The following is a 25,404-nucleotide window of genomic DNA, read 5'->3' as shown; positions in this document are numbered from 1 at the left end:
TACCGCAAAAAAGAAAAAGATGAGTATCATTGCTTAAGAGGTAAAAACAGGCACTATACCCCCCCCCCCAAAGCCTCTATATTTCCCTTCCCCTAATCCCTCGGCATGCTCTTCTTCCACTGCCCCCAAATATAAGCTATTTTCCCATTTTAAAAAATTCTTTCCCATCTCTCACCTGAAAGCGAAACATGATTTATGGAGCTTCCTCTGTGCCAAGAACTATACAAGGTTTCAGTTCTCACAAGAGTTTGTTCTCTGACTTCAGGTTTAAGTAACTTGCTTAAGGTCACATAATAGGCAGAGCTGGGGCCTCAAATCAGAACTGGTTGACTCTAAGGTACTGTGTTGCCCACTCCCCACTCAAGCACTCCCAGGCGTCAACGCCCTGCTGCAAACCCTCCTCTTCCAGGAAGCCATCCATCCTGCCTTTCTCTGGTAATGAGCATAATTTATTTTAGAGTGTTTTCAAGACTAACATTCACACACCCACCCTGAGGACAGTAAGCTCCTTGAGGGCAGGGGCACGCCTCCCTCCTCTGCTTACCCCATGCCCTCTCCCGCCACAAACAGGCTGTGCATGGAGCTGCTACAGGGCATGGCCCCATGCGCATCGGAGCCAAACAATGCGATGAGACACGCTGCACCTGGGCCACCTGTGTGGCCATGTTGTGCCACATGTGTGTCACATTCTGCACTGTCACCGAAGGCTTCAGAGTAATCAAGGTCAGGGGAGGAGAAGGATGAGATGATACTGAACACAAACTCAGATGGGGAAAAAGCTGGTCTCATCTCTAAAATGATTAACTTGTGTTTCAGAGGTTACAGATGCTAAATGAAAACAGTGCTCATTTCATTAGTAGTTGAATACTGTGGTCACAACTACTGCAGAGAGGATGCATTTTTACTGATTACACTGATGGTAGCTGTATGGTTTAAAAGACCCAGCGTTTCTTCCTTTGGAGTCTGAGTAAAATTGGTTTGGGAGGTGGGGAGCGCTGCAAGGAGAGAGCTAAACCTAGAACAGGTGTGGAGGGGTGCAACAGGTGTGGAGGTTCCACCAAATGCTAGGTCCTGGGAGAGAAGTAACTTCCAAAGGCCAGAGCCTTCCTTCGGGAGCTGACGAGTCAGCGGATCACAGGCTGTTTGTCACCACTCTACCCCAATAGAAGAATATTCTTCATCCAGGTGAGATAAGGACATCAAGGATAGTCTTGAGGAGAAAAAGAAATCACAAAGGGACAAGATTAAGCCTAGAGGGAAAAAGAAGGAAGCAGAGCAGGTGGTAAACTAGGCCTTCCACATTCAGACGTGGCTTTATGAAATGACTGCTGAAACAGAGGGAAGGATGCTCTGATTGAATCTGGTTCCCTCCCTCCTAGAGTCCAGATGTCCCGGGTGTGCGAATCCAGGCCAAAGCCTTGCTCTGAGAGCAGAGGAAACTAAAGCACAAGCATGCAAGCAGCTGCCAGGACGGCGACACTCCCAGGACACGAGTCCTCGTGCGAGTTAATTACCGAGGACAAGCTGAGTTTCAAAGGAGAAGCATTTTTCATGACTAAAGTTCCACCAGGGGAGGCGGCCAAGGGAAAGAATTTAAGAAGTGATAATGGAAGGGAAAGCCATTCTAGCAGTTTCTCCAGGTTCAAGTTCCACTCGTTCTACAAAGAGGTGGTTCAGATAAGGACTGGAAAGAGTCCTAGACTTGGAAACTAGAGAATTCAGTCCCAATCCTGATCCTGGATATTTATGAGTTCAGTTTCCTAGGATTCCATTTCTATGGAATATCCAGAGCAGCCAATCCATAAAGCCAGAAAGTAGATTCACGGTTGCCTAGCGCTCAGGAAAGGGAGGAGGGAGGGATGGAGAGCGACTGCTAAGGGGTACAGGGCTCCTCTTTGGGGTGATGAAAATGTTCTGGAATTAGACAGTGGTGGTGGTTGCACAACCTCATGAATATACGAAGAAGTGCCGAATTGTCCATTTTAAAAGGGTTAATTTTATGGTGTGTGAAGTGTATCTCAATAAAGCGATTTTAAAAAACCAGAATTAGAAATCTTCCCCAGCTCTTAAAGCCAACAGTGAACTCTCAAAAATGTACACACTAACTAGGTAAAGAATGGATCCCACAAAGGCCTAAAGCCTGGGCCTGCCTGGGGATGTTCCCTCTGGACATCTGGCCTTCATGTCTCTCAGTCTCACGGTGATAACTCAGGAAAGTACCGTGGCTGTTCTGGAATCTCCTGGACAAAGGCAGGCATGCGGCCAGAGCCTCCAGGACAGACAGGCAGTGGGGGTGGCCGGGATGGAATAGATTCCCCCAAAAGAAGCACAGAGGTCGCTTTTCACACCCGGAGAAAGCTTTGCTACGTGTGTACAGCTTCACATGCCCGTGGGGAGCTTTGGGAACCTAAGTCACACTCGGTCTGGGGGCACGACTGCGTTACTTACTGCTTTCTGTAACAGTGTCTGAGTTTCTGTCCGTCACATCTTGCAACAGAGTCCATTGGTGCCTTTCCACCAACCACACCACATCCCGTTTGGACAGCCAGGGCCTCAGACTGCTTGTGCAACTGACACTAGCAACTACCTGAGCAACCAGTACACGTCAGACCTGAGTTAGGTGCTAGCGAGACAGCGGAGAATAAGGGAGCCTGTGCCCTGCACAGATGATTTCGCATCTGAGTCTTATTTCCTCAGCTACTACTTAAGTTCTTTGAGGGCAGGCGTTATGCCTTCTATTTCTCTTATTAAGTCCAACTTGAGGCTTAGAAAAGAAAAATCTTTCCTATGACTACATAGATAAATGTTCCTCAAAGGAATGGACTTTTTTTTCTTTTTACCAGCTTCAAATTTGTATAGAGATTGTCCACCAAAATCTATTTTCCTTTCCTTCAACAGAAATAATTCTCTGATGCTTGTAGCTCTCAGCACCATGTCTCCCAGTCTTCCCTGCGAGAAAGGTGAGGCCTCGAGCTCTCCCTGATGGAATCTGAGGGGGGTGATGCACAGCCCCACCCAACGAGGGCCTTTAAGAGAGTGGGTGTGTCTCTTCTGATTTTCACTCTGGTTCTCCTCCACCTCTATCTATTGCTACCAGAAGGTGACAATTCAGTTTTCAACAGCACACAAAGGCAAGCCCTCCAGGACGATGGAGCCGCAAGAGGGAAGAAGACTGGATCCCCACCCTGGACTATTAAGGGGGTAAGAAAGAGACTTCCTCTGTGTTTGGGCCATTACGTGTTGGGGTCTAGTTCATCAGTATGCCCTACCCTGAGACAGCACCCTCCAGTGCAAGACGGCTGGTGCCTGATAAAATACTACTTGACTGATAACTCACTTAAAACAATGTAGAGAACGGGATCTTGTGCTGCTAACTACTGGCAGAGATCCATCAGGCTTCCAGGGTCTCAGAGTAAGAGAGATTTATCTGGTCCTGTGCAAGCTGAGGTACACTTGGTATCTATTAAAGAGTACTAGGACTGTTAGCCCTTCGACTGTATCTTATTCTTCTCTGTATGTCCAGGGCCCATCACAGTCTATTATCAAGACACAGAGGAGGCAATCAATAAGTATTTCTGAAATGACTATTAACTCTCCACGTTTATTCCAGCACTGCATTCACTGTAATGCCCATACCTGTCTTCTACCTCCATCCAGAGCTCCTCTAGAGTTCCCCATTTCTTAAGCCTTTTTATTCCTAACACCTACACATCCTGCATAAAAGGAGCGTTCGGTGTTGGATGAATAAGTTCATAAAGATTTTCCCTACAAACCCATGCAGATGTTCAGCAATAAAAGCAAAGAAAGAACAATAATAATGAAAATAATTTGGATACAAAAACCTCGTTTCTCCTGAGGAGCCCCAAGTGTCTTTATTAAACTTCCTAACTGTCTTGGTCTGCCTGAGAGGCTGTTAACATGACACCACAGACTGGGTGGCTACTAAACATTAGATATTTATCCCTCACAGTTCTGGAAGCTGAAAGTCCAAGATCAAGGGGTCTGCACAGTCAGGTTCTGGTGAAGATCCTCTTCCTGTTGCAGACTGCCTGCTTCCAGTTATGGCCTTGCAGGGTGGAGGGGGAGAGCTAGCTCTCCGGGGCCTCTGTTAGAAAGACACTAATCCCATTCACAAGAGCCCTGCCCTCATGCCCGCACCACCTCCCAAAGCCCCACTTCCTTAGACGATAACCCTGGGCACTGGCTTTCCAACATATGCATTTTTTTTTTTTTTTTTTTTGCGGTACGCGGGCCTCACTGCTGTGGCCTCTCCCGTTGCGGAGCACAGGCTCCGGACGTGCAGGCTCAGCGGCCATGGCTCACGGGCCCAGCCGCTCCGCGGCACGTGGGATCTTCCCGGACCGGGGCACGAACCCGTGTCCCCTGCATCGGCAGGTGGACTCTCAACCACTGCGCCACCAGGGAAGCCCACCATATGCATTTTTGAAGAACACAAACATTCGAATCACAGCACTAACCATCCTAAGAAAAGGGGACCCAGAAAATCACAAACTTTTAAAACTGGAAGGAATATTAGAAGCTGGGAGCTACAGATGAGGAAACTGAAGCTGAGAAAATGAAAAGGACTTATTCCAGGTAACACAGTTAATCAGCTGCAGATACCAGGCCTTCAAGCTTCCAATCCAGGGCTCCTATGTCTTATTCTTGCTCATCTCCCCCAGTACCTACCACAGAGCCTCACACGAGCATTCAAAAGCCAAATCACAAATTATGACCAGGAAAACAGAGCAATTTGTGTGAAAGCCATAGCTGCAGGATCACAGATTTTCTTACCTCCTTCAACTAAAATTTCTGGATTGCTAAAGTTTAAGATGCTTCGACTTTGAAACAAGATCAAACCTAACTTCTGTGACCTGCATTTTTCTATAATTAATTGTGCCAAAGAATAAAATTATTGAAACTCAGAAAATAACAACTTTCAGTCTAGTATCAGAATAGACGGGAGCGAGGGTAGCTTGCAATAAACGCTGGACTCTCCAGATTAATGTAGCAGACTACACTACTGCTATTCCCCCTCTACCAGCTCCAGATAATTCAAGGCTGTACAATGAATATATTTTCCTCATTATCTGGTAATTGCTCCAAAAGTCAGTCAGTCTTTCCCAACACAGGAGACAGATAACTAAGATTTAATTTGTTTTCAGAAGCAATCACAAGGATTTTTTATGGAGCAAGAAAGCTCTGAAGGGAACAAGAAACATCAACACATACCTTTTAAAGATATAAAGGCTAACATCATTTTCCATTCATGTTGCACAATTCAATTTCACAATTTGATTGTGATAGAGGAATAAAATGTATTGACTTTTGAAGAGATTTTTATTTTCTAATTCTAGGGAGACTTTATTTGAGATGCCCTAACCTTTGACTACCGCCATGTTCAGGCAGTCCTTAGCAAACACCTCTTCACTTTCCCCAGACTCCCTAACCTGATACAGCTGACACATGCAGGAGCAGGAAAAAGCTGCCCTCCCTCCCTGAAGCCTTTGACCCTTCAACTCTCAGTTATCCTAAAGCCTCTCAGCATGGTTTCTGCTCCACCCTTTTGTGCAGAATTTACTTTCTCAAACAACCCAATCAACAATTCCAGCAACCCTAGCACTGAACTCTGATGCTTCTGCTTCTGATGCTGTTGACCCTCCCTTCCCTTCCTGAAGACACCTTCTCTGGTTCTACTTCTCTGACAAGTCCCATCTCTTTGGTGAGTTCTGTGTCCCCTTGCCCACCCTAATCAGGTCCATTCACTATTCCAGCCCTTCACTCTTCTTACACTATAGTCTCTTCCCCTCTTACAGCCTCAGGACTTCTACGTGGATGACCCTCCCTCCTGGATGCCAGTGCTCCCTGGACATTTCTACTGGACGCTGTCACCTCAAACTCAACATGTTCTAAAACAAACTTACCTCCTGCCCAAACTGTATCTCCCTCCTGGCTTCTCAGTTTCTACAGAAGACAGCAAAATGCCCCCAGCTACTCAGACTGCAACTTCAGAAATACAGTTTATTTCTCTCTTACCCTTGCTTCCTAAATTTAGCCACATGTAACCTTGGGCAAGTCATTTTACCTTTGAACCCATGGTTTCCTCATCTGTAAAAGAGAGAAGAACCACACCTGGCAGGTCTGAAAGGATTATGTATGGAAAATAAGTCAATAATTAAGTCAATAAATGTCTCTCTTCTCTCCAGCAACTCCCCACGGCTCCCAATTAGTCAAAAAAATCTCTTTGAGGGCATATGTCATGTTTCTTTGTATATCCCTACAATGCCTCGCACAGTGACTTGTATACAAAAGTAGCCTAATAAACATTCATTGATGTACCTAATAGGCTGCGATACATAGCTGCTGAAAGAATGAATCAGATAGTCCTAAGCCTCTAGCACTTGTCTCTGTGCCATGGGAGGTACAAGAGAATCATGAGAAGCTGGCCCTGCTCACTGGAAGCTTCTGTAGTACCCCACATGGCCCACCTACGATGAAGGTTAAGAATGCTCATTCCTTGCAAAACACAGTGTTCTTTATTTTATATTTTGAGCAAAAAATACTCACATGTCAAAAGCACTGAACTCCAATGTTAAGCGAGCTGGCAGCCCAGCAGAATCACCTGGACAGAAGCATTATCAAATAGTCAATTACTAGTCATTAATAGTGGCATTTATAACAAAAACGTTTGTGAGTAATTTTGCTCTTTTGGTTGAGCCCAAAGTGCCCCATCCAATACCTGGTCATCCAAACTAAACAGGGACATAGCAGAAGATGACAAATTTCATGAATTCAAAGAATTTGCCAAGAATACAAAACAAGACTCATCGGGAAAAATATTTCCAATCCCATCCCCCAGCAATACTAAGTAATCGGTATTAATTCTTTGGATTAATAAATTAGGTTCTCCCTTTCTTTTCCCCATAGGAGAAAAGGAGTGAAAGTGAACTTGGGTCAAAAGCCAGGAAGTAAAATAGAAACCAGTGAATAGTATTAATTATAAAAGTCAAGGACATCCCTTCCTGAGGGAAAGCTGACCCTATACTGGGCAGAGAAGGTAACAGAAGAGGGCAGAAGATGGAGTTCCCCATCGCCTACCATTGTAGTAATAACCCTTAATGTCCTTGGGAGCTTCATCCAACCGATACTCATTCAGCTTCTTCTGGGTCAACTCATGCCAGAATCCAACATCCAAGGCACTGCTGAAGGGGGCAAACTGCAATTTGGAGAGTCCGGGATCCCCCATAACTGCCGCCATTATTTACTGCCTGCTGAAACCAAAACAGAACACAGCAACAATGCACAAAACATGGTGAGAAACGACATTTGTAATCATGGGCTTAATCAAAACAAACAAACAGAAAGTAACGAGAGGTAGATGGGGTGCCTGAAGACACAACTTTGGAAATCAACCTGAGGAATCTGGCTATGTTGCCAAGTTTAGTCTCCTTACGACACAACTGAACTTCCTGGCCTTCACTTTGGTGCATCTCCCTTTCTCATTAAAGTTGGTCTGACTGATGCACTAGTGTTATTCCTTCTTCGACATGGTCATAGCCTCAAAAGTTTCTGCCAACCCGTGTTGTCCTAGGGAACTTTACAAGCACAAAACCTGAGGTCCAGCCAGGTGGCATCACAGCCATGCAAACTGTCTGGATTCTGAGTGATGCAGTGCTTGAACACCCCAGCCAAGGAGGATGAAGAAGTTCCCCCACCCTAACCACAGTACCAGAATTTCTTCGAAATCTCATGTTTTGTCTTTCAAATGCAGAAAACTTGCATTTTACTCTACCATATATATTTTAATATTTCATTCTCCCCCTCAAATCATCAAATAAATTTGACTGTCCTGGCAATCAGGCATGTGTACACTGTAACTCCCCACATGGCCTGCACACTCTCAGGGGTACACAGACCCCAGGGGGAGAAGCACAACACTGCAGGAGCTTCGCAGTTCCAAAAGCACAAGTTGATGAGGTCACTTTCCATCCTGTCCAGCTGCCGCAAGACAGATGAATATTTCTGCAGTAGAATGTATGAACAGTCAAAACAGACTGATAAATCAAAAAAAAAAAAAATAGACAGTTCACATCTACTCAGAGAGGTTTTGAGTTTTGTGCCAAGGTTATTAAACCCCTTTCAGTTTTCTAAACTTGTTAGATATTGGAATTAGAGACAAGGAGCTTTGGTCCAATGGTGACGACATGGTAAAATGCGAAGTGAGCGCTACATAAACACACTAAAAACCAAGAAAGAGGAGCCAAGTGTGGGTCAGAGCAGGGCGAAAGGCTCTGCGAAGCGGCTGGGCACACGGCTGTCCTTAAACCCTCTGCTGCCTCAGTACGGATTTGTGGCATCACGCACCAGACAATGCCCGACTGAGTGTTTTCAAACTCTCACCACCTTGAGGGATTATTAAAAAATGAAGATGCGGGACTTCCCTGGTGGCGCAGTGGTTAAGAATCCGCCTGCCAACACGGGGGATATGGGTTCAAGCCCTGGTCTGGGAAGATCCCACATACCACGGAGCAACTAAGCCCATGTGCCGCAACTACTGAGCCTGCACTCTAGGGCCGCGAGCCACAACTACTGAGCCCGTGAGCCACAACTACTGAGCCCATGAGCCACAACTACTGAAGCCCATGTGCCTAGAACCCGTGTTCCGCAACAAGAGAAGCCACCGCAATGAGAAGGCCATGCACCGCAACGAAGAGTAGCCCCCGCTCGCTGCAACTAGAGAAAGCCCATGTGCAACAATGAAGACCCAACACAGCCAAAAATAAATAAATAAAACAAATTAATTAAAAAAAAAATGATGTCTGGGCTCCACCTGCTGGGGGGCGGGGGAGAAAGGACGGTGAGGGTGGCCGGGACTAGGGCCCCAGGGTGATTCTGATTCGAGTTTGACGCTGTCTTCAAGCCTTCAGGCCACTGTCACTCTTACTTTCGGAGTCTCCACCTCTAAATCATTTCAAACATATTTAAATGAACCCTTGTCCCATATTAAATAATTTCTGGCTTTTGTTCGAAAGGATCTTTATAATTTTGCACTCTCAAAATGTTCATCTTTTTGGGTCACTCCTGGGTTCATAGGCCCCAGAAAAGTTTGTGAATCCTACGTACTGTGGCTTCAGAGCCCAGTGGAGAAACAGACCCTCATGCAGATGGCCCAGGGCCCACAGTTTGAGAAACGCCAGTCTAGAACACCCTAACAACCTCCTGCTTGGTTTAGCGGGCCTCCATTGCTGCTTTCTCCTCTCTTCCTCCACAACACAGCTAGCATTTTCCTTCTACTGTTGGTTTTTGAAAGTTCCCATGCTCAGCCCTCTCCTTAATCTATAAACTTTCCCCAAAGCAAAATTATTCATTTTCTACATCCATTTCCATCTATATGCCAATGAATCTCAGGACTGTATTTCTAGTGCTAACCTCCAACCATATATTTAAGTGTCTTCCAAAGCCAGGATGTGAATTTCTCACAGATATCTCGAGTTTGACAAATCCAAAACTGAACGTACCTTTCACTAAAATTCGGCCATGTTCCTATATGTCCCAGTTTACTAGATAGTACCACCATACAGCCACGAAGAACCCTCAAAGTCATCTTCCATTTTTCTCTCTCTCATATCCAATAAATCACTAAATGCTAGAGGCTCAACTGTAAACAGTCCTCTGGCACTGAGATGAAGGTGGCAGCTATTGAGTATTGGCCAGGAGCAGGCACTGCAGCAGGGGTGTGCGCCTGAATTTTCTCCTCCCCGAAGCCCTAAGAGGAGACAGCTCCAATTTCACAGAAGAAGAAACTGAGGTTCAGAGAGATAAGAATCAACAGAGCAGCAGGCAGTGGTACAAAGGGATCTCATCTGAAATCCTCCGTGGGACGGGTCATCAGGCCCCTACACACTTCAATCATTCACAACTTAGGCTTAAAAGTCAACAGTAACTCATCATCATTTTGATGACCTGCTAAGGTCACCAAGATGGAATTTTACCAGTGCCAGTGACAAAAGAGAAAATTCTATTCCATTTTTCTATTCAGCAGCTAGGAAAAAGTGACTCAGGAGTACCACAGAAAAGAATGGACGGGCATGCCAAGAAAGAAATTTGCATAAGAGGCATATCCTTCACTTTCTGACATGTTTGGTCTTTGAGAAATTCCAAACAGAACCCAAGAGCCTATTTCACAAGAGGATGTGGTTGGTGTCCAGCTGCTAAAGTGTTGTCTGATTGATTAAGGCAACGTAAAGTTCTTAAGCAACAGCAGCAACAAGTGATTAGGAATCTGCTGGAAACATCTAAATAGGATACTCAATATAAAGGTATCACTTAGGAACCTATACATCTATGTCACATTGCCATCTTCCTTAAATTAGAAGGGAAGACTTAAGAAGTAATGATCAGAAAGGAATTCTGGTGGAAGAGGAAGTGAGTCTCAGGTGCAAAGTCATCCATGTGTAACTAACCTAGATCCAAACATTACCTGTGTCCTGAAAAGTAAGGCTTGCACATATAACCCTGAACAGTGCAGATGAAACCTGAGGCCTCTGCTTAGCTTAGAAAACTAAAAGATTATTTCTATCACACTTCAACGTTGCATTCAGGATGTGAAACCCAAGTGTTACACAAGACGGGACTGTGTCACTTCTCATGAAAGAGGAAAGGCTCTGAGGATTTGAAATTGTAATGAACAAGAACCGCAGCAGTAGAAGAAACCCAGCAGTAACCAAAATATCCAGTTAGGATTTAACTGAAATAGTAGGTGGATGAAAGCAATACAAACCTCCTGGGGCTGCGTCTACCACCCAAACTTATAAATTCCAGGCTTTTATGGAAATAAAACTAAGTCACGCTCGGTAACTTAAACAAGCAAGAGCTCAAAAAAAAAAAAAACCCGCCACTGTATGTTACTTATCAGAAGTTCCTGTCGAAATGGACCCAACCCTTGTGTTAGTGCTGTTCTTTACCATCAAATCCCTACAGGAAATGTGTAACAGTGGTTGCCTCCCAGGAAAGAAGCTCTGGGGTCACAGACCGGGGTGTGGAGAGCCTTATTTTCACCGTATAACCCTTTTGCCTTTTGAATTTTATACTGTCGATGTGAAATAATAATACAGAAATAAGTAAAATAATGGAAAAAAAAAGCCCTAACCCAATGGCAAGAAGAGAGGGAATGACAGATGTAAGATGACCAGCTCAAGCACTTTGGTTTCAAGAAATAACACCTGGGAAACCCTGATGCAAGAACCTTGTCTTATTCATCTGTGGTCAGCACTTAGCACAGTGCCTAGAATAGATTAGTTCAGTAAATGTTGACATGAAATAGCTTTCTTCTCCCAAAAAGGGCCAAAGAATGGATGCTACAGTGAGACAAGATTTCAGCAGAGTTTGAAAACTACTAATGGCCTGTCCAAATAGGAAGTAGACTGACCAAAGAGATGATGAATCTTCCATCAGTGGACGTGTTCAAGCACATATTAGGCAATCATTTGCCACGTAACACTGCAGAGAGGATTACGGTATCAGGCAGTCATATGAGAACAGTGGTTGGCAAGCTTTTTCTGAAAAGGGCCAACTAGTAAATATTTTAGGCATTGTAGGCCAAAACAGTTTGTCATATTTTCTTCTTTCTTTCACTCTTAAAAAAAGTAAAAAAGACATTCTTAGCTCATGGACTGCACAAAAAAAGGCCTTGGGCAGGGCCATATTTGCCGACCTTGGACTAGAAGATCTTTGAAGCTGCTGTTTTTTTGATTCTTGGAAGGTGTCAATAATGTATTTTGTTTCTAGGGAGACTGACCTCTTTGGCAGAATCTTTTCAGAGGGCAGTAGAGATCTGCAAGGGCTGCTGAGGGTGAAGCAGATTGTAAGACCAGATTCCGAGGCCACGTCTGCCATCTACGACACAAATCCGTCTTGATGGACCGGTGAATGTGGTCTCCACAGAACTCTCACACAGATGTGAGCATCACTAAGCCAAGACGAAGCTCATTTGGCATTTCCCGAAGCTCATCACGTGCGAAAGCGCGCAGCCGCAGCACTCCACCTCCGAGGCAGGCGCATGACCGCACCCCTGGCGGTTTCCTTCACACTTTCTCCTGGACCCCTGCTACTGCCTCCCAACTTCTCTAGTACCGCCCTGGGGGACCTGCCCCTCCTCACCTCTGACCTGATACACAGAAACATCGAGCTGCTTTGTGCTCCGCTAACTCACCTGCTGTCTTGCTTCTGCAACCCTGTCTGAAAGGCGCCCACGGCCCCCGTGACTGCCTGGCGCTCTCCAAATCCCAGCACAGAGGTGACCTGCTCTAGAAAGCCTTCCCAGAGCTGCCGCTCACTCTTTACTCCTGTCCTGCGCCTCCCGTCAATCACAGTTAACCACCTCCACCCCCCGGCCACCTGGACAGTGAGTATCGTTCAACTCTGCGTACCTGCCTGCCTCCATCAACCGGACTGTAAATCCCATAAACACAGACCCTGGTTCACATTCCTCTCGACATATCCTAGTCCCTTTCAGAGTGGCTCTGAAATGTTACTAAGATGAATTCTGGAAAATTTTTATGGGTACCTTCCCCAAGAGAAACAAGAGAAAGAAAGAACACAGGCTTCTGTGATTGGGAGGACAAACTCCAGGCTTATTACCATGTAAGATGGAGATTGGAGTAAAAACGTCATGAAGAACATATGGAGATATGCCATGTGACAGAAAGGGTCTCTAAACCTATGACTTTTTCAGGATAAGATCTTAGATGACAGGAAATATGCACAGACAAATCAATTTTTAAAATTAATTTTTATTGGAGTATGGTTGCTTTACAATGTTGTGTTAGCCTCCACTGCACAACAAAATGAATCAGCCATACACATACAGATATCCCTACCCTTTTGGACTTCCCTCCCATTTAGGTAGAGTTCCCAGTGCTATACAGTATGTTCCCATCAGTTGTCTATTTTATACATAGTATCAATAATGTATATATGTCAATCCCAGTCTCCCAATTCCTCCCTCCCCACCCCTTTCCCCCTTGGTATCCATACATTTGTCCTCTACATCTACGTCTCTATTTCTGCTTTGCAAATAAGATAATCTATATCATTTTTCTGGATTCCGCACAGATGTGTTATTATACGATATTTGCTTTTCTCTTTCTGACTTACTTCACTCTGTATGACACTCTCTAGGTTCATCCACGTCTCTGCAAATGACCCAATTTGATTCCTTTTTATGGCTGAGTAATATTCCATTGTATTATGTACCACATCTTTATCCACTCATCTGTCAATGGACATTTACGTTGCTTCCACAACCTGGCTATTGTAAACAATGCTGTTACGAACATTGGGGTGCACGTGGTTTTTTGAATTATGGTTTTCTCTGAGTATATGCCCAGTAGTGGTATTGTTGGGTCATATGGTAGTTCTATTTTTAGTTTTTCAAGGAACCTCCATACAGTTTTCCATAGTGGTTGTATCAATTTACATTCACACCAACATTGTATGAGGGTTCCCTTTTCTCCACACCCTCTCCAGCATTTTTTGTTTGTAGATTTTTTGATGATGGCCATTCTGACCAGTGTGAGGTGATACCTCATTGTAGTTTTGACTTGCATTTCTCTATTAGTGATGCTGAGCATCTTTTCATGTGTTTGTTGGCCATCTGTATGTCTTCTTTGGAGAAATGTCTATTTAGGACTTCTGCCCATTTTTTGATTAGGTTGTTTGTTTTTTTTGATATTGAGCTGCATGAGCTGCTTGTATATTTTGGAGATTAATCCTTTGTCTGTTGCTTCGTTTGCAAATATTTTCTCCCATTCTGAGGATTGTCTTTTCATCTTGTTTATGGCTTCCTTTGCTGTGCAAAGGCTTTGAAGTTTCATTAGGTCCCGTTTGTTTATTTTTGTTTTAATTTTCATTACTCTAGGAGGTGAGTCAAAAAAGATGTTGCTGTGATTTACGCCAAAGAGTGTTCTGCCTATGTTTTCCTCTAAGAGTTTTACAGTGTCTGGTCTTAACATTTAGGTCTTTAATCCATTTTTAGTTTATTTTTGTGTATGCGGTTAGGAAGTATTCTAATTTCATTCTTTTACATGTAGCTGTCCAGTTTTCCCAGCACCACTTATTAAAGAGGCTGTCTTTTCTCCATTGTATATTTTTGCCTCCTCTGTCATAGATTAGGTGACCATAGGTGCGTGGGTTTACCTCTGGGCTTTCTATCCTGTTCCATTGATCTATATTTCTGTTTTTGTGCCAGTACCATACTGTCTTGATTACTGTAGCTTTGTAGTATAAAGTCAGGGACTCTGATTCCTCCAGCTCCGTTTTTCTTTCTCAAGATTGCTTTGGCTATTTGGGGTCTTTTGTGTTTCCATACAAATTGTAAATTTTTTTGTTCTAGTTCCATACAAATCAATTTAAATGAAACTTTACTTAACCAATTATAAAAGTAGTAAAGAAGGGAATTCCCTGGCAGTCCAGTGGTTAAGGCTCCATGCTTCCACTGCAGGGGGCACAGGTTCAATCCCTGGTTGGGAACTAAGATCCTGCATGCCTTGCAGTGCGGCCAAAACTAAAACTCAAAATAAATAAAAGTAGTAAAGAATAAGTCTCCCTGAAAGGTTTCCCATGGTTATGTAAGTTAAAAGCTACACTCACAGTCTCAAAGTATCTCTTCACACACTCACACACACACACACACACACACAATTATTAACTACAAAAAAGAAAAAGTGACTCTAAAGTGACAAAATGTGGCAGACACCATCTTAATGAAAGGGGATCAAAATTAACACTAGCAGTGATGGGACCAACAGACACTGTGTGCTATCCAATAGACGGCAATGAAAAGAACACGGCATCTATGGTATTCGGCTGAAAACAGTGGACCTGGCTCTAGTCAGGAGGAAACACAAGATAAACCCAAACTGAAAAACATTCTACAAAATGACTGGGACTGGCATATAAACTTCAAAAGTGTCAAGGTCTTAAAAGTCAGGGGAAGACTAAGGAACTGTCCCTCGGATTAGAAAGACTTGACAACTGGGGGCAATTCGTGATCCTGCTTTGACTCTCTGCTATGAAAGATGTTACCAGGATAAAATTGGAATGCAGTCCCCGGGAGAAGGGTATATGGAAGGTCTTTGACTTATTCTTGTAAGGTTTCTGTAAGTTTGAAAATGTAATAAAATAAAATATGAAGAGGCACCTGCACAGACACAGCTTATTCTATATTCAACAGGCAAAACCAATCAATGTGATAGAAGTTAGAAGAGTAATGACAGAGTGGTGTGGGGCTATTGACTGGGAAGGGGCATGAGGAAGCCTCCAGGGGAGCTGGAAATATTCTATATACCTCAAGCTGGGCAGTGGTTACAAACCATGTGCATATATAAAAATCCATGAGCTACATTATTTATGATGAGTGTACTTTACTATATGTATGCTATACCTGAACAAAAAAACCCAGAAGATCCCATATTCAAGCTATACCAATCCCACAAAGAACCTTCCTTTCTCATTCAACAGTTAACAGATGACCTATTTAAATCTAGCTTTGTGGAAAAGCAATTCATTGCTCTAAATAAGGAGTGGAAATGAAATATCATTTCCATAAATTTTCTGGCACTTTGTTATTAAAGATGCTGAAGATGAAAGTATTTTGGTTTAGCAAAATACTTATAAAATTAATTGGAGCATAAGTGCTTCCTAGAGTGAGTCTGCCCAACCGTATTCCCTCTGCGGGCACCTATAGGATTGGACACAGCAAATATCAAGCCAGTATAGGACTTTAGGAAAGGAAGTAAAATTGGTAGAAAATAAGCAACAATCATACAGATTAAAAAACAAACAAACCTGCCTTTAGGGACACTAGACCCCTGGTGGGGAGAAGAGGGAAACAGACCAGCCGACTATCCAAAACTTCTCTCACTTTAATTTTTCCCGTGTGCATTCTTGGGGTTTTGTTTGCTTGCTTTGGGAGGGCAGAGGAGCTTCGAACCGTTCAGAGAAAAGATGCTAAAAGCTAAGGTAGCTGGGAGCCTGGTCTTCAGTCAGATAAACCCACCTTTGAGTTCCGACTCCACTTCTCCCTGGCTAAGCAGCCTTGGGCAGGTAACTTCATCCCCTGTGCCTCCATTTCCTCTTCTGTAAGATGAGGATAATCATACCGAACCCACGAGGTTGTTGGGAGGGCTAAAGGAGAAAGTGTGTGACACACCTGTCCCGGTGCCTGGCTTAGTCAACAGTCAACACACGGCAGCTGCTCTTAGTCTCTGTCACCTCGCCCTCCCTCACCCCCCCATCAGCCAACAGTGCCTGAGAACGTGGTCGCCCTTCCCCACGCTCATCGCGAAAACTTCCTCTGCCTCAAGCAGGCCTCATAGAAGTCTTCCCTCCCTCACAGGAGCCCTGCAGACACAGCAGAGGTTTAATTAAAACCTGCAGGATGACCTCCTGCTATAGGTCATCCAGGGGAAGTCCAGAGGAGCAAGTGCTAAGGCGTCAGGAGCACTCTGTGTTCAACTTCTCTGAGGCTGCATGGGGCCATTCACTTAGCAGAAGGGCCAGAATAACCACGATTTGGCCCTCAAGTACCATCTTTGGGCCAAAATGGAGCACGCAGAGCAGACTTCTGTTCTCATTTTCCCAGCTGCGGGGCTGCGAGCTCTGGCAGTCATTAAAATAAGCACCAAACCACATGACCAAGTCCCACTGACAAACAGAATATGTTCTTAGCTGCTGATGGGTAAAAAGGCGGTGGACATCGCCAGGAGTGGGGAGAGGGCTCCTCTGGCATGCAGAGCCAATGCCCGTTTTGTAGGGCAATGATGTTTTTGCAACTTCAGGAGTTTTGGAAATAATTTGCAAGGCTGCTAAAGAAGGAGGTTTAAAAAGCCTTCCCTTCCAAAAGGAGGGGGGGAAAGTTCCAAACGTAGAAGAAAAAGTATGCTTTACCAGAAGATGAAAACCCAGGACTCCTACAGGGGAACCAGCTGGGTACAGAAGCCTCAATTCTTTTTAAAAACTTCATTAGAGTCAAGATGCCCCTGAGCCAAACTGATGCCTCTGCAAGACACCAAGTCACCCCAAATGGCTTTTGTGGGGCCTGTGCTATTAGGTGGTAACAACTGATATGAGCAGGCAGGATAACTGCTCTTATGGACTGGTTGTCTCCCTCACCCCCGTGCGCCACCTCTGCCCCAACAGGATCCACGTTATTTGCTTCTTCAGGAGGTCAACCAGGGAACTGGCAATCGCCTCCACAGGCTCAAACTGTAACCTTCATTCTCAATAGTTACTTCTGGGAGTTGTTCTTCTTTTGTTTTATTTTGTTTTCCCTCTGCTATAGTAACTTCAACCTTCACATACAATCTGCTGTCTCGTTCAGGCTCAGTTTTTGAGCATGGATACCCTGGATACCAGTATTGTGGGCTGTGGCAAGCCTATGAGAGAGTGAGAGTAAAAGCTGAGAAAAACATGGGCAAGAGGAGAGAGGAGATCATACAAGGAAGATGGAGAACACTGTGCCCACTTTTGAGTCCTCTGTGTTACGTTCACCAACCAACAGTGTCACCTTGGTCCCTTCTGTACATGAGGGACAGCCACCTGGATTCACCTGAATCGCTAAGGAGCCCTTAGGTCAACCCACAACTAAAATCCATGATGGTTTCCTAAAAGCTGGCTGAAGTATGAAGGCTTGCTTCTGAGTAACAGTCTTTATTTCATTTCTGGTGATCTTTAAGGAGTCCTGGAAAATGAGAGGTGCTAAAAAACTGGGCCAAGCAAACACTTGATTTCAGATTTTCAAAATATTTGATTTCCAAAGATGAGAACATAGATGGATGCTACAACCCACTGGACAGAGAATCTGTTCCCAGGAAAGCTGTCATATAGTCCATTCTGGTTCACATCGCATCTTTGTACAATAAGAAAATTACACACCTTCCTCAAGACATTTTACCTCCTCTTCTGAGAAAATTGTTGTTTAATATATTGATTGAGTTAGCTCAAGATATCTTTACCCTTGCCTGCCAGAAAACTGTCAGTACAAAATACACCCATGACGCCTATGATCTAAATGGAACCCTCTTGGGAAGAGATATGGGAACATATGTATATGTATAACTGATTCACTTTGTTATAAAGCAGAAACTAACACACCACTGTAAAGCAATTATACTCCAATAAAAAAGAAAAGAAAAAAAAAAGATCTGGCCTCTTAGATCTGGCCTCTTGTGCAGTGTACCACCTCCACAACTGTATGCAGCAACCCAGAGTATTCACAAAAGACCACTATGGTTTCTCCAAGAACAAGTCACAACAGAGTTACTGCATTTCTGCCTTGATTATGGAAGAACCATAGACAAAGGAGACAAACTATGTGGACCTCAGCAAGGTCTCTGACAAGTCTTCTTCAGATAGCCTAGTAGACAAGATGAAGATGTAGAATTGGACACTGACATAATTAGAAGGATTTAAAACTGGTAAAAATAATCTTATTCAAACGGTGTTGCTTAAGTAATGAACTGATGTTAATAAGAAAGGAGCTAACAGGGATGTCTTTGGCTCAGTCTCGGGGCCTATAGCCAATTTATTTTTATTTTACTTATCTACGTGAATGAATATTCATCAATATTTACCAAGTATTCTATGCGTGCTGAACCTTGTTACAGCAGGGAAGCTGACACATAAACAAATACATTCAGTAAGATATTCTTATAACCACATATAACCAGTGACTTGGATAACGATACAGGTTTGCTTATCAATTCTACATATGACATGAAGCAAGAAGGAACAGGCACTATAACAGATAACATAATTCACAATAAAAGATTCTGACCACCTGGAATGACAGGTCTATTTACCAAGATTAAAATTTTCACAGAGGGAAATCTAGGGTCTTAAATCTCAGTCCAAAAAAACAACTGGACAACAATGTAGTCTGATACGCTGGAGTTGGTATGGTAGACAGAAGGGTGTAGCTTCATGAGCCAGAGAGACCCGGGTTCAAAGCCCACCTCTACTACTTCAAGCCACACAACCTTGGGCAAGTCATTTTCCTTCTCTGAGCCTGTTTTCTCATCTGTAAGATAGGACACCACCTGTGGTGCAGAATTATTGACAGGATTCAACTAGAAAATGCATGTATCTGGCACACAGGAGGCACTCAAAGGGAAGAGTAATATCATCAACAAAGCACATGCCAAAAACACTGGGGTTTCCATTTCATTATTACTTCAGTAAACATTTATATGACCTACTAGTCCCTATGCTGTATCTCAGGACTCAATGGCAAAAAGCCATGATCCCCGCCTTTAAGGAGCTAACGGTTTTGAGGGTAAGACAGACCAGGAATGACAACAGAGCAAAGCTGCGGGTAACACGAGCACAGTTAAGTGTGGTGAAAGCATTTCAGCAGGGCGCTGTGGGAGGAGGAGGAAACCCTCGAGCCCAGATTTCGAAAAGTGGATCCTCAACAGGGACACCACTTGACATGTTGGGTGGGACAATCCTTTTTCATTTGCTGCTAGCCCCACACATTGCAGAATGTCTAGCACCCCTGGTACCCTCTTAAATGCAGTAATGCCCCGTGGTCATGTCACAAAATACAACAGCTCCACACACTTCCAAATGTCCTTTGGATGGTTGGGAGAGGGGAGTGGTCGGCAGCACCAGCCCAAGCCAGTCCCACTGGATGAGGAAGCCTACAGTGGGGAGTAGGGACACTCCAGGCAAAAGGAGGAAGCTGCCTCAGTTCCACGTCTCCAATTCTAGAAACACCCCCATGGCCTCTGCACAAGCTTAGAATGTTCTTGTCCATCCACATGCCCAGCGTCTACTTAATGCCTCTTCTCCCATCAAATCTGAGCTCAACCATCAGTAGAGGGAAGCCTTCCCTGACTCCCTCGTCTCCTGCTTAGGTCAGTTCTCCTGTACTCTACCCACAAAGAGCACCATTACCTCCCGCTTCACATCACATGTGCAGTTATTTTATATATACTGATGAATGTCAGTCTTCCCTACTAGGAGAAAAGCTCTTTGAGAAAGGAAGTGTGTCAGTTTCTCATTGTCCTCCATCCGTCACTGTTTTCCCAGCACCTGACTCATTACTAGCACCTCACAGGTGCCCAAAATATACCTGCTGGTGACTGAGTCTATGAACAAAGGAAATAGCATGATATGTTTCAGAAAACACAAAGAGTTCTGTATGGCGAGAAGAAAAGGTTCGTGTGGCAGAGTAGCTGGAAACCACACCAGAAAAGCAGGTGAATGCCAAATCATGAAAGGTCTTCCATGAAGAGCTACTGATTTGTATTTTAGCCAAGGTCTGTATTTTAGAAAGGGCACTCCAGCACCAGTTAGGGCCAGACTGCTGAGGCAGGGCAACCAGCTCAGAGGCTGGGCAGGAATATAGGCAGGAAGTGAGAAGGGCCTAAGGCAGTGGGAGAGGAAATGGAAGCGAAAACATGTCAGGAGATATCAAGGGAGGAAACCTGTAGAACTCTGATGACTGCCCAGGCTGGGAAGGAGGAAGGGAGGGATGGGATGAGAGGAAAAAGTCCAAGATGGCTCCCAGGGTTCATAATGTTTACTCACTGGAATGAATAAATGCAGAAAGTGAATGAGGGAGCGTAAAGAATGGAGAGAGAACCACAGGTTTGGAGAGAAGATGATGAGCTTAGTTTCGGACTCGCTGAGTTTTAGGGCTGGCATTCAGGAGAGATCTGGACTCAAGGTCCAGAGCAGTGGTCACTGGCACAGAAGTGAGAGCTCACACTGTGCTTGAGAAGAGCAATGAGTAGAAGGCAGGGCCTTGAAGAAAACTAGCATTTAAAGGACAAAAGGAGGAAAAGAGCCCACAATGGAAACTGAGGGGAAACGGCCAGAGAGAGAGTTCAAAGCAGGAGTGGATTTTATAAGTGAAGGAGTATCGGCAACGTCAGACGTGCTGAGAACGCAAAAAATAAGGAAGGAAAAGAGTTCAGGGGTTCTGGCAACACCAAGGCCTGATGACTTTGAGGACAGCAGTTTTGGGGGAGGGGTGATGCAGAAGTAGAATTTCAGTGAATGATGACTTCAGGAAGTAGAGGTGGCACCTTGTCCAAGAAAAGTGGGTGGGAAAAAGAGGTGTGACAGGGTACAGCAGAGATTAATGGGAGGATGTTTTGATGTTTTTGAAAATTAGAGTAAACAGGATATTTAAATTAGAGGGATAAGTTAAACAGGAAAGAAATGGGACAAATGATGGAACCAGGTCCTGAGGAAAAGGAGGAGACAGGATCTCAGCATACGCAAAGGAAGTAACTTTAGAATAAACACCATTTTTTCACAGAATTAGAATAAAAGGCAAAGCAATAGGGTCAGCTGGAGAAAAGTTTGTAACGACTGAAGTTGAGGAGGCTTGACTGATGGCTGCAACTTAGTGAAGTCAAAGGCAAGGTAGGAAGCCGGGAGAGGAATGAAGACGTGAGAGACAAGGAGGGACGTACGTGTGGGCAGTGCTGAGAGCCCGGCTGGCTCTCAGATAGTGTGACAGTGTCAAGAGCGTGAGGCGTCTACAATGAAGCCCAGAAGAGTCACACGGGGCCTTGGGTTATGGAAAGAAGAGTACAGTCCTGCTCTGCATGGCCAGACTCCTGGAGAAAAGAGGACCTGCTTTCTATGCCACACACTCACAAAGAGACCGACACACAGGAACAAGTTCAAAGGATGGTAACCAGAAAGCAGAAGGTGTGAAAATCCCAGAGGTGATCACTCTGCGGCTGGACTGAGACCAGGTGGACACCCAGCCTAACGAGACCATGGAGATGCACGTTGTCTGCCTGGCAACAAAGCAGCACCTATTCACTCTCCCTTGAACACACAGTGGGGCTTTACTTACCCTAGAGAAAGCCAGGAGGATCTGGAGATAGACAGCAGGGAGGCATTAGTGAATCTTACTTCCATGGGTAAAAGTGGAGGACAGAGGCCACTCCGACTTCCAAATAAAATCTCTGAGGTCAGGGATAACCAATCAGGGACCACTGATCAAAAAACTTATTACTTATTTCCACAAAGAGGATTCATTCCCCACTCCACCCCCAATATCCTGACTCCTGACTCTCGAGGTATCATCCAATCAGTTACCAGTCCAGCAAATCCCACTTCCTTGGTCTCTCAAATCCACCCACCCCTCTCCATCCCCATAGCCGCTGCCTTGGTTCTGGCCTCCCTCCTCTGTCACCTGGACCATGGCAAAAGTGCCGGACTGGTCTCCCTGTGGGTCCTTCCCCACCCAGTGTAATCAGCACATCACTGCCTGGGTAATTTGAAACAGATGAGACCATGTCACACCCCTGTGTAAAATTCCACAGGACTCCACTCTTCACAGCCACATTTTCAAATAAAGCTTCTTAACATGGCAATAGTAACTGCTACAGCTTATTGTGTACTATCTACTAGTGCCACGTGAGTAACACATCATCTCACTTGCTTCTCACAGCAACCCTAGGAGGTAGGTTAATGTTTGCCCTTATTTTGTTTTTTATTTTTTGTTGCTGTTGTTTCGTTTTGGGGTTTTGTTTTGTTGTGTTTTGTTTTTTGCAACACCACACGGCTTGTGAGATCTGTTTCCTGACCAGGGATTGAACCCGGGCCACGGCAGTGAAAGCTCATAATCCTAACCGCTATGCCACCAGGAAACTCCCTGCTTGTCCTTTTTATAGTTGAGGAAACTGAAGCTAAGAAAGGAAGTGACTTGCCCAAGGTCACGAAACTAGCTCAGTGGCAAAGCCAGAAATGGCATACAAGTATCACAGCTTCCAAAGCCTGTGTTCCTCACATGCTATCGCCCACAAGATCCTTCATGATCTGGCTTTCCAGAATCACCTCTTTTACAATTGGACACTCCAACTTGGGTGAACTACTTGCAGGTCATTCATTGTATAGGCTTCTGTTTATGCCACTCCCAATGTCTGCGATATGGTCCCAGCTCCCAGCCCTCTTCGCCTGACTAAACCTGCTCATCCTGTAGGACTTAGATAAAGCAACACCTCCTCACAGAAGCCTACTGATGCCTCGGCCTGACTTACAAGCACCCTAAGTCCTCCTCCAGCAAACTTCCACAATAGCTTCATTCTATAGTGCTGCTGTTCTATCTCCTTGACTTAAAAAAAAAAAAAAATTAACTCCTTGAAGACAGGGATGTGTACCTTGCTTACTTTGGTATTCCCAGCTTGCAGAGCAGAGCCAGGCAAACAGCAGAAGCTCAATTAGTGTTTACGCTTATTCTCTATTATGAGAAGCTGGCTGGGGACAGAAAAACAATCCTGTGGTTGAATGAGAGCCCTGTATTCAACTCCTTAAAGGCTTTCAAAATCATGTCACATAAGCAGAGAGGAGTTGGCCAGAAAAGACGCGCCAGTCACACAGCAAAACCGGCAAAGCCAGGAGGAGAGCCCAGGCGGCCTGTCTCCCGCGTTCCAACACTGGAGATTCGGAGCACTTGCTGCCAGGGGACAGGCGGAATTCGTTCATCAGCAGGAGCTTCCTAGTCAGAAGACCCCGCGCTGAACCAGTCTGAGGGGACGTGACCGGAGACAGAAGGCGAGAGCCGGAGTCAGTGACTCCCTCGAGGAGGGAGGACCAGGATCCTCAGACCCGCCATGACCCTCACCCTCACCGCCGAGCTCGCCCCTTCTCCTCAGGGCTCCAAAACCGACCGCGCAGGACCCCACTCCTCCCTCACCAACGCGGCTCACTTACCGCCACCCAACTTCCGGCAACCACGGCGCTGTCCGCCGCGCGCGCCCTGATGACGCAATGTGGCCCCGCCCCCTCCAGCCGAGCCCGGGGTGGGGGGTGTGTTGTGGGGGAAGTGCGCACATGCGCACCCGGAGCCACGAGCCAGCAGGGTAAAGGAGCCCCTAGCACCCAGCTGAGTGGGAGGAACTTGAGCCGTGGGGAAGGCGGGGCCTCAGGAGGTGGGCCAGGACCCCTTGTGAGCGCTGATGGAGAGACTTTCTCCTATCACATGTGGGAATGTGTATATGCCCCTCAGGATGTTAAAAAAGTGCTCCTCCTTCTCTCTAGTGATTTCAGAGGATGACAGGAATTATCATTTCCGTTTTCCAGGAGAGGCAGCATCAAATGTATCACAGGAACCGTTAGGGAGGCAGGTGTGGAGAGACGGGCCTTTTTAATACGTAAAGGCCAGATGAAAGTCCACAGTGACCAACCTGCTCTTTCTAAACCAGGTATTATTCTCAAACCCCACCCCGCCCACTCTCGGTGGGATAAAGGTATTCATTCTAAATGCTTTACTGAGCCAAGTGCCAAGCATTGGACAGGTGTGGAAGAGACAATAGTGGGTATAAACTTAATCTGACACGTAAGGCCGTGACTCTGATATAACTCTATTCACTACTATTTATTGACTATCCTATTTTCATGGTTTCCCATCTTTAGTCGTCACAAAGGTCCTACAAGGTAAAGGTTATATTATCCCCATTTTACACATGAAAGAACAGAGGCTAGGAGAAGTTGTGGCTTGTTGAAGGTTTAAGAGCTTTTGGCCTAGGATTCTAACGGAAGCCTGTTCGCTAAATAAGAAAACAAATCCAGACTTATTAAGGAGAACTTTATTCAGAAGGATTACTGCAAAGGGTGGGGGAGGGGAAGGGGCAAGACTATAGCTATGGGGAGACCACTCCAGCCGAAAGCTCTGCAGGTGTCTCAAGGGTTATGCAAAAGAGTTCTTCCTTCTCAGGAAGACTGAAGAAAGCTAGAGAGAACTGGATGTGGAAAGTGGGGAGAAAGAGTGGCTTGCTGGATCCGATAGTAGTAAATCGGAGAATGTTTTACCTTGAGGCCAGTTATATGCTGGCTCAGGCTGAGGGTGGGTCAAAAGGAGCCTGGGGAAATGAGAGAAGTTTAAACTTTGGTTGATCAGCATTTTGTTCTGACTGATCAGTGGAGACCAGTAGTTCAGCAAATCATTTATAAGGTAAAGAACGGGAATTCAGAAGGACTGTGTCTAGCCTTGCCACAGGTAAACAACGGAAGCATCTGCAAATCTTACGTTGGTCCTAAGGGAATGGATGTCTCTTTGCAGTAAACCATTTCCAGAGCACAAAAGAGTGGGGGGATTTCTTCACCATCACTGTTTCTCAAGAGTGCAGGGCTCAGGTAGAATTCAACTTTGTCAACTCTTTCCATTTTATCAGGCTCCTCTCCTGCCACTGCCCCCTCAGACCGCATGCTTGGGTCACACTAAACTAATTCTGGTGTTTAAAGCACACTCTACTCACTCTGCTCTTTTACATCTCCATCCCTGCAGTATCCTCACTCTTCCTCTTACTCTTCAAAACACAGTTTTGAAATGTGGGTGAATCTTAGACAAAATGTTGAAGGAAAAAGAATCCATACAAT

At 45.0% G+C, this 25,404-nt stretch overlaps 1 protein-coding gene across 7 annotated transcripts in view; it reads right to left on the bottom strand.

The window, feature by feature from the left end:
* Positions 1 to 25,404, bottom strand: part of ATG7 (autophagy related 7) — a 300,602-nt gene that overhangs the window by 216,616 nt on the left and 58,582 nt on the right. For all 7 annotated transcript variants that reach the window (XR_013830150.1, XR_013830151.1, XR_013830152.1 and 4 more), the window contains exons 2-3: positions 7,099 to 7,271; positions 6,568 to 6,622 (exon numbers count right to left, since the gene is read on the bottom strand). Coding sequence is in view for 4 of the 7 variants with exons in the window: in XM_079933862.1 (XP_079789988.1) it covers positions 6,568 to 6,622; positions 7,099 to 7,258 (215 nt within the window). In the remaining 3 variants the exon portion in view is untranslated. The remainder of the gene's footprint in view (positions 1 to 6,567; positions 6,623 to 7,098; positions 7,272 to 25,404) is intronic.

This window comes from Stenella coeruleoalba (assembly GCF_951394435.1).
Source record: "Stenella coeruleoalba genome assembly, chromosome: 10".
Taxonomy (NCBI): Eukaryota; Metazoa; Chordata; class Mammalia; order Artiodactyla; family Delphinidae; genus Stenella; species Stenella coeruleoalba.
Note: the sequence above shows the minus strand (reverse complement) of the source record. Positions and strands in the feature narration are given on the sequence as shown.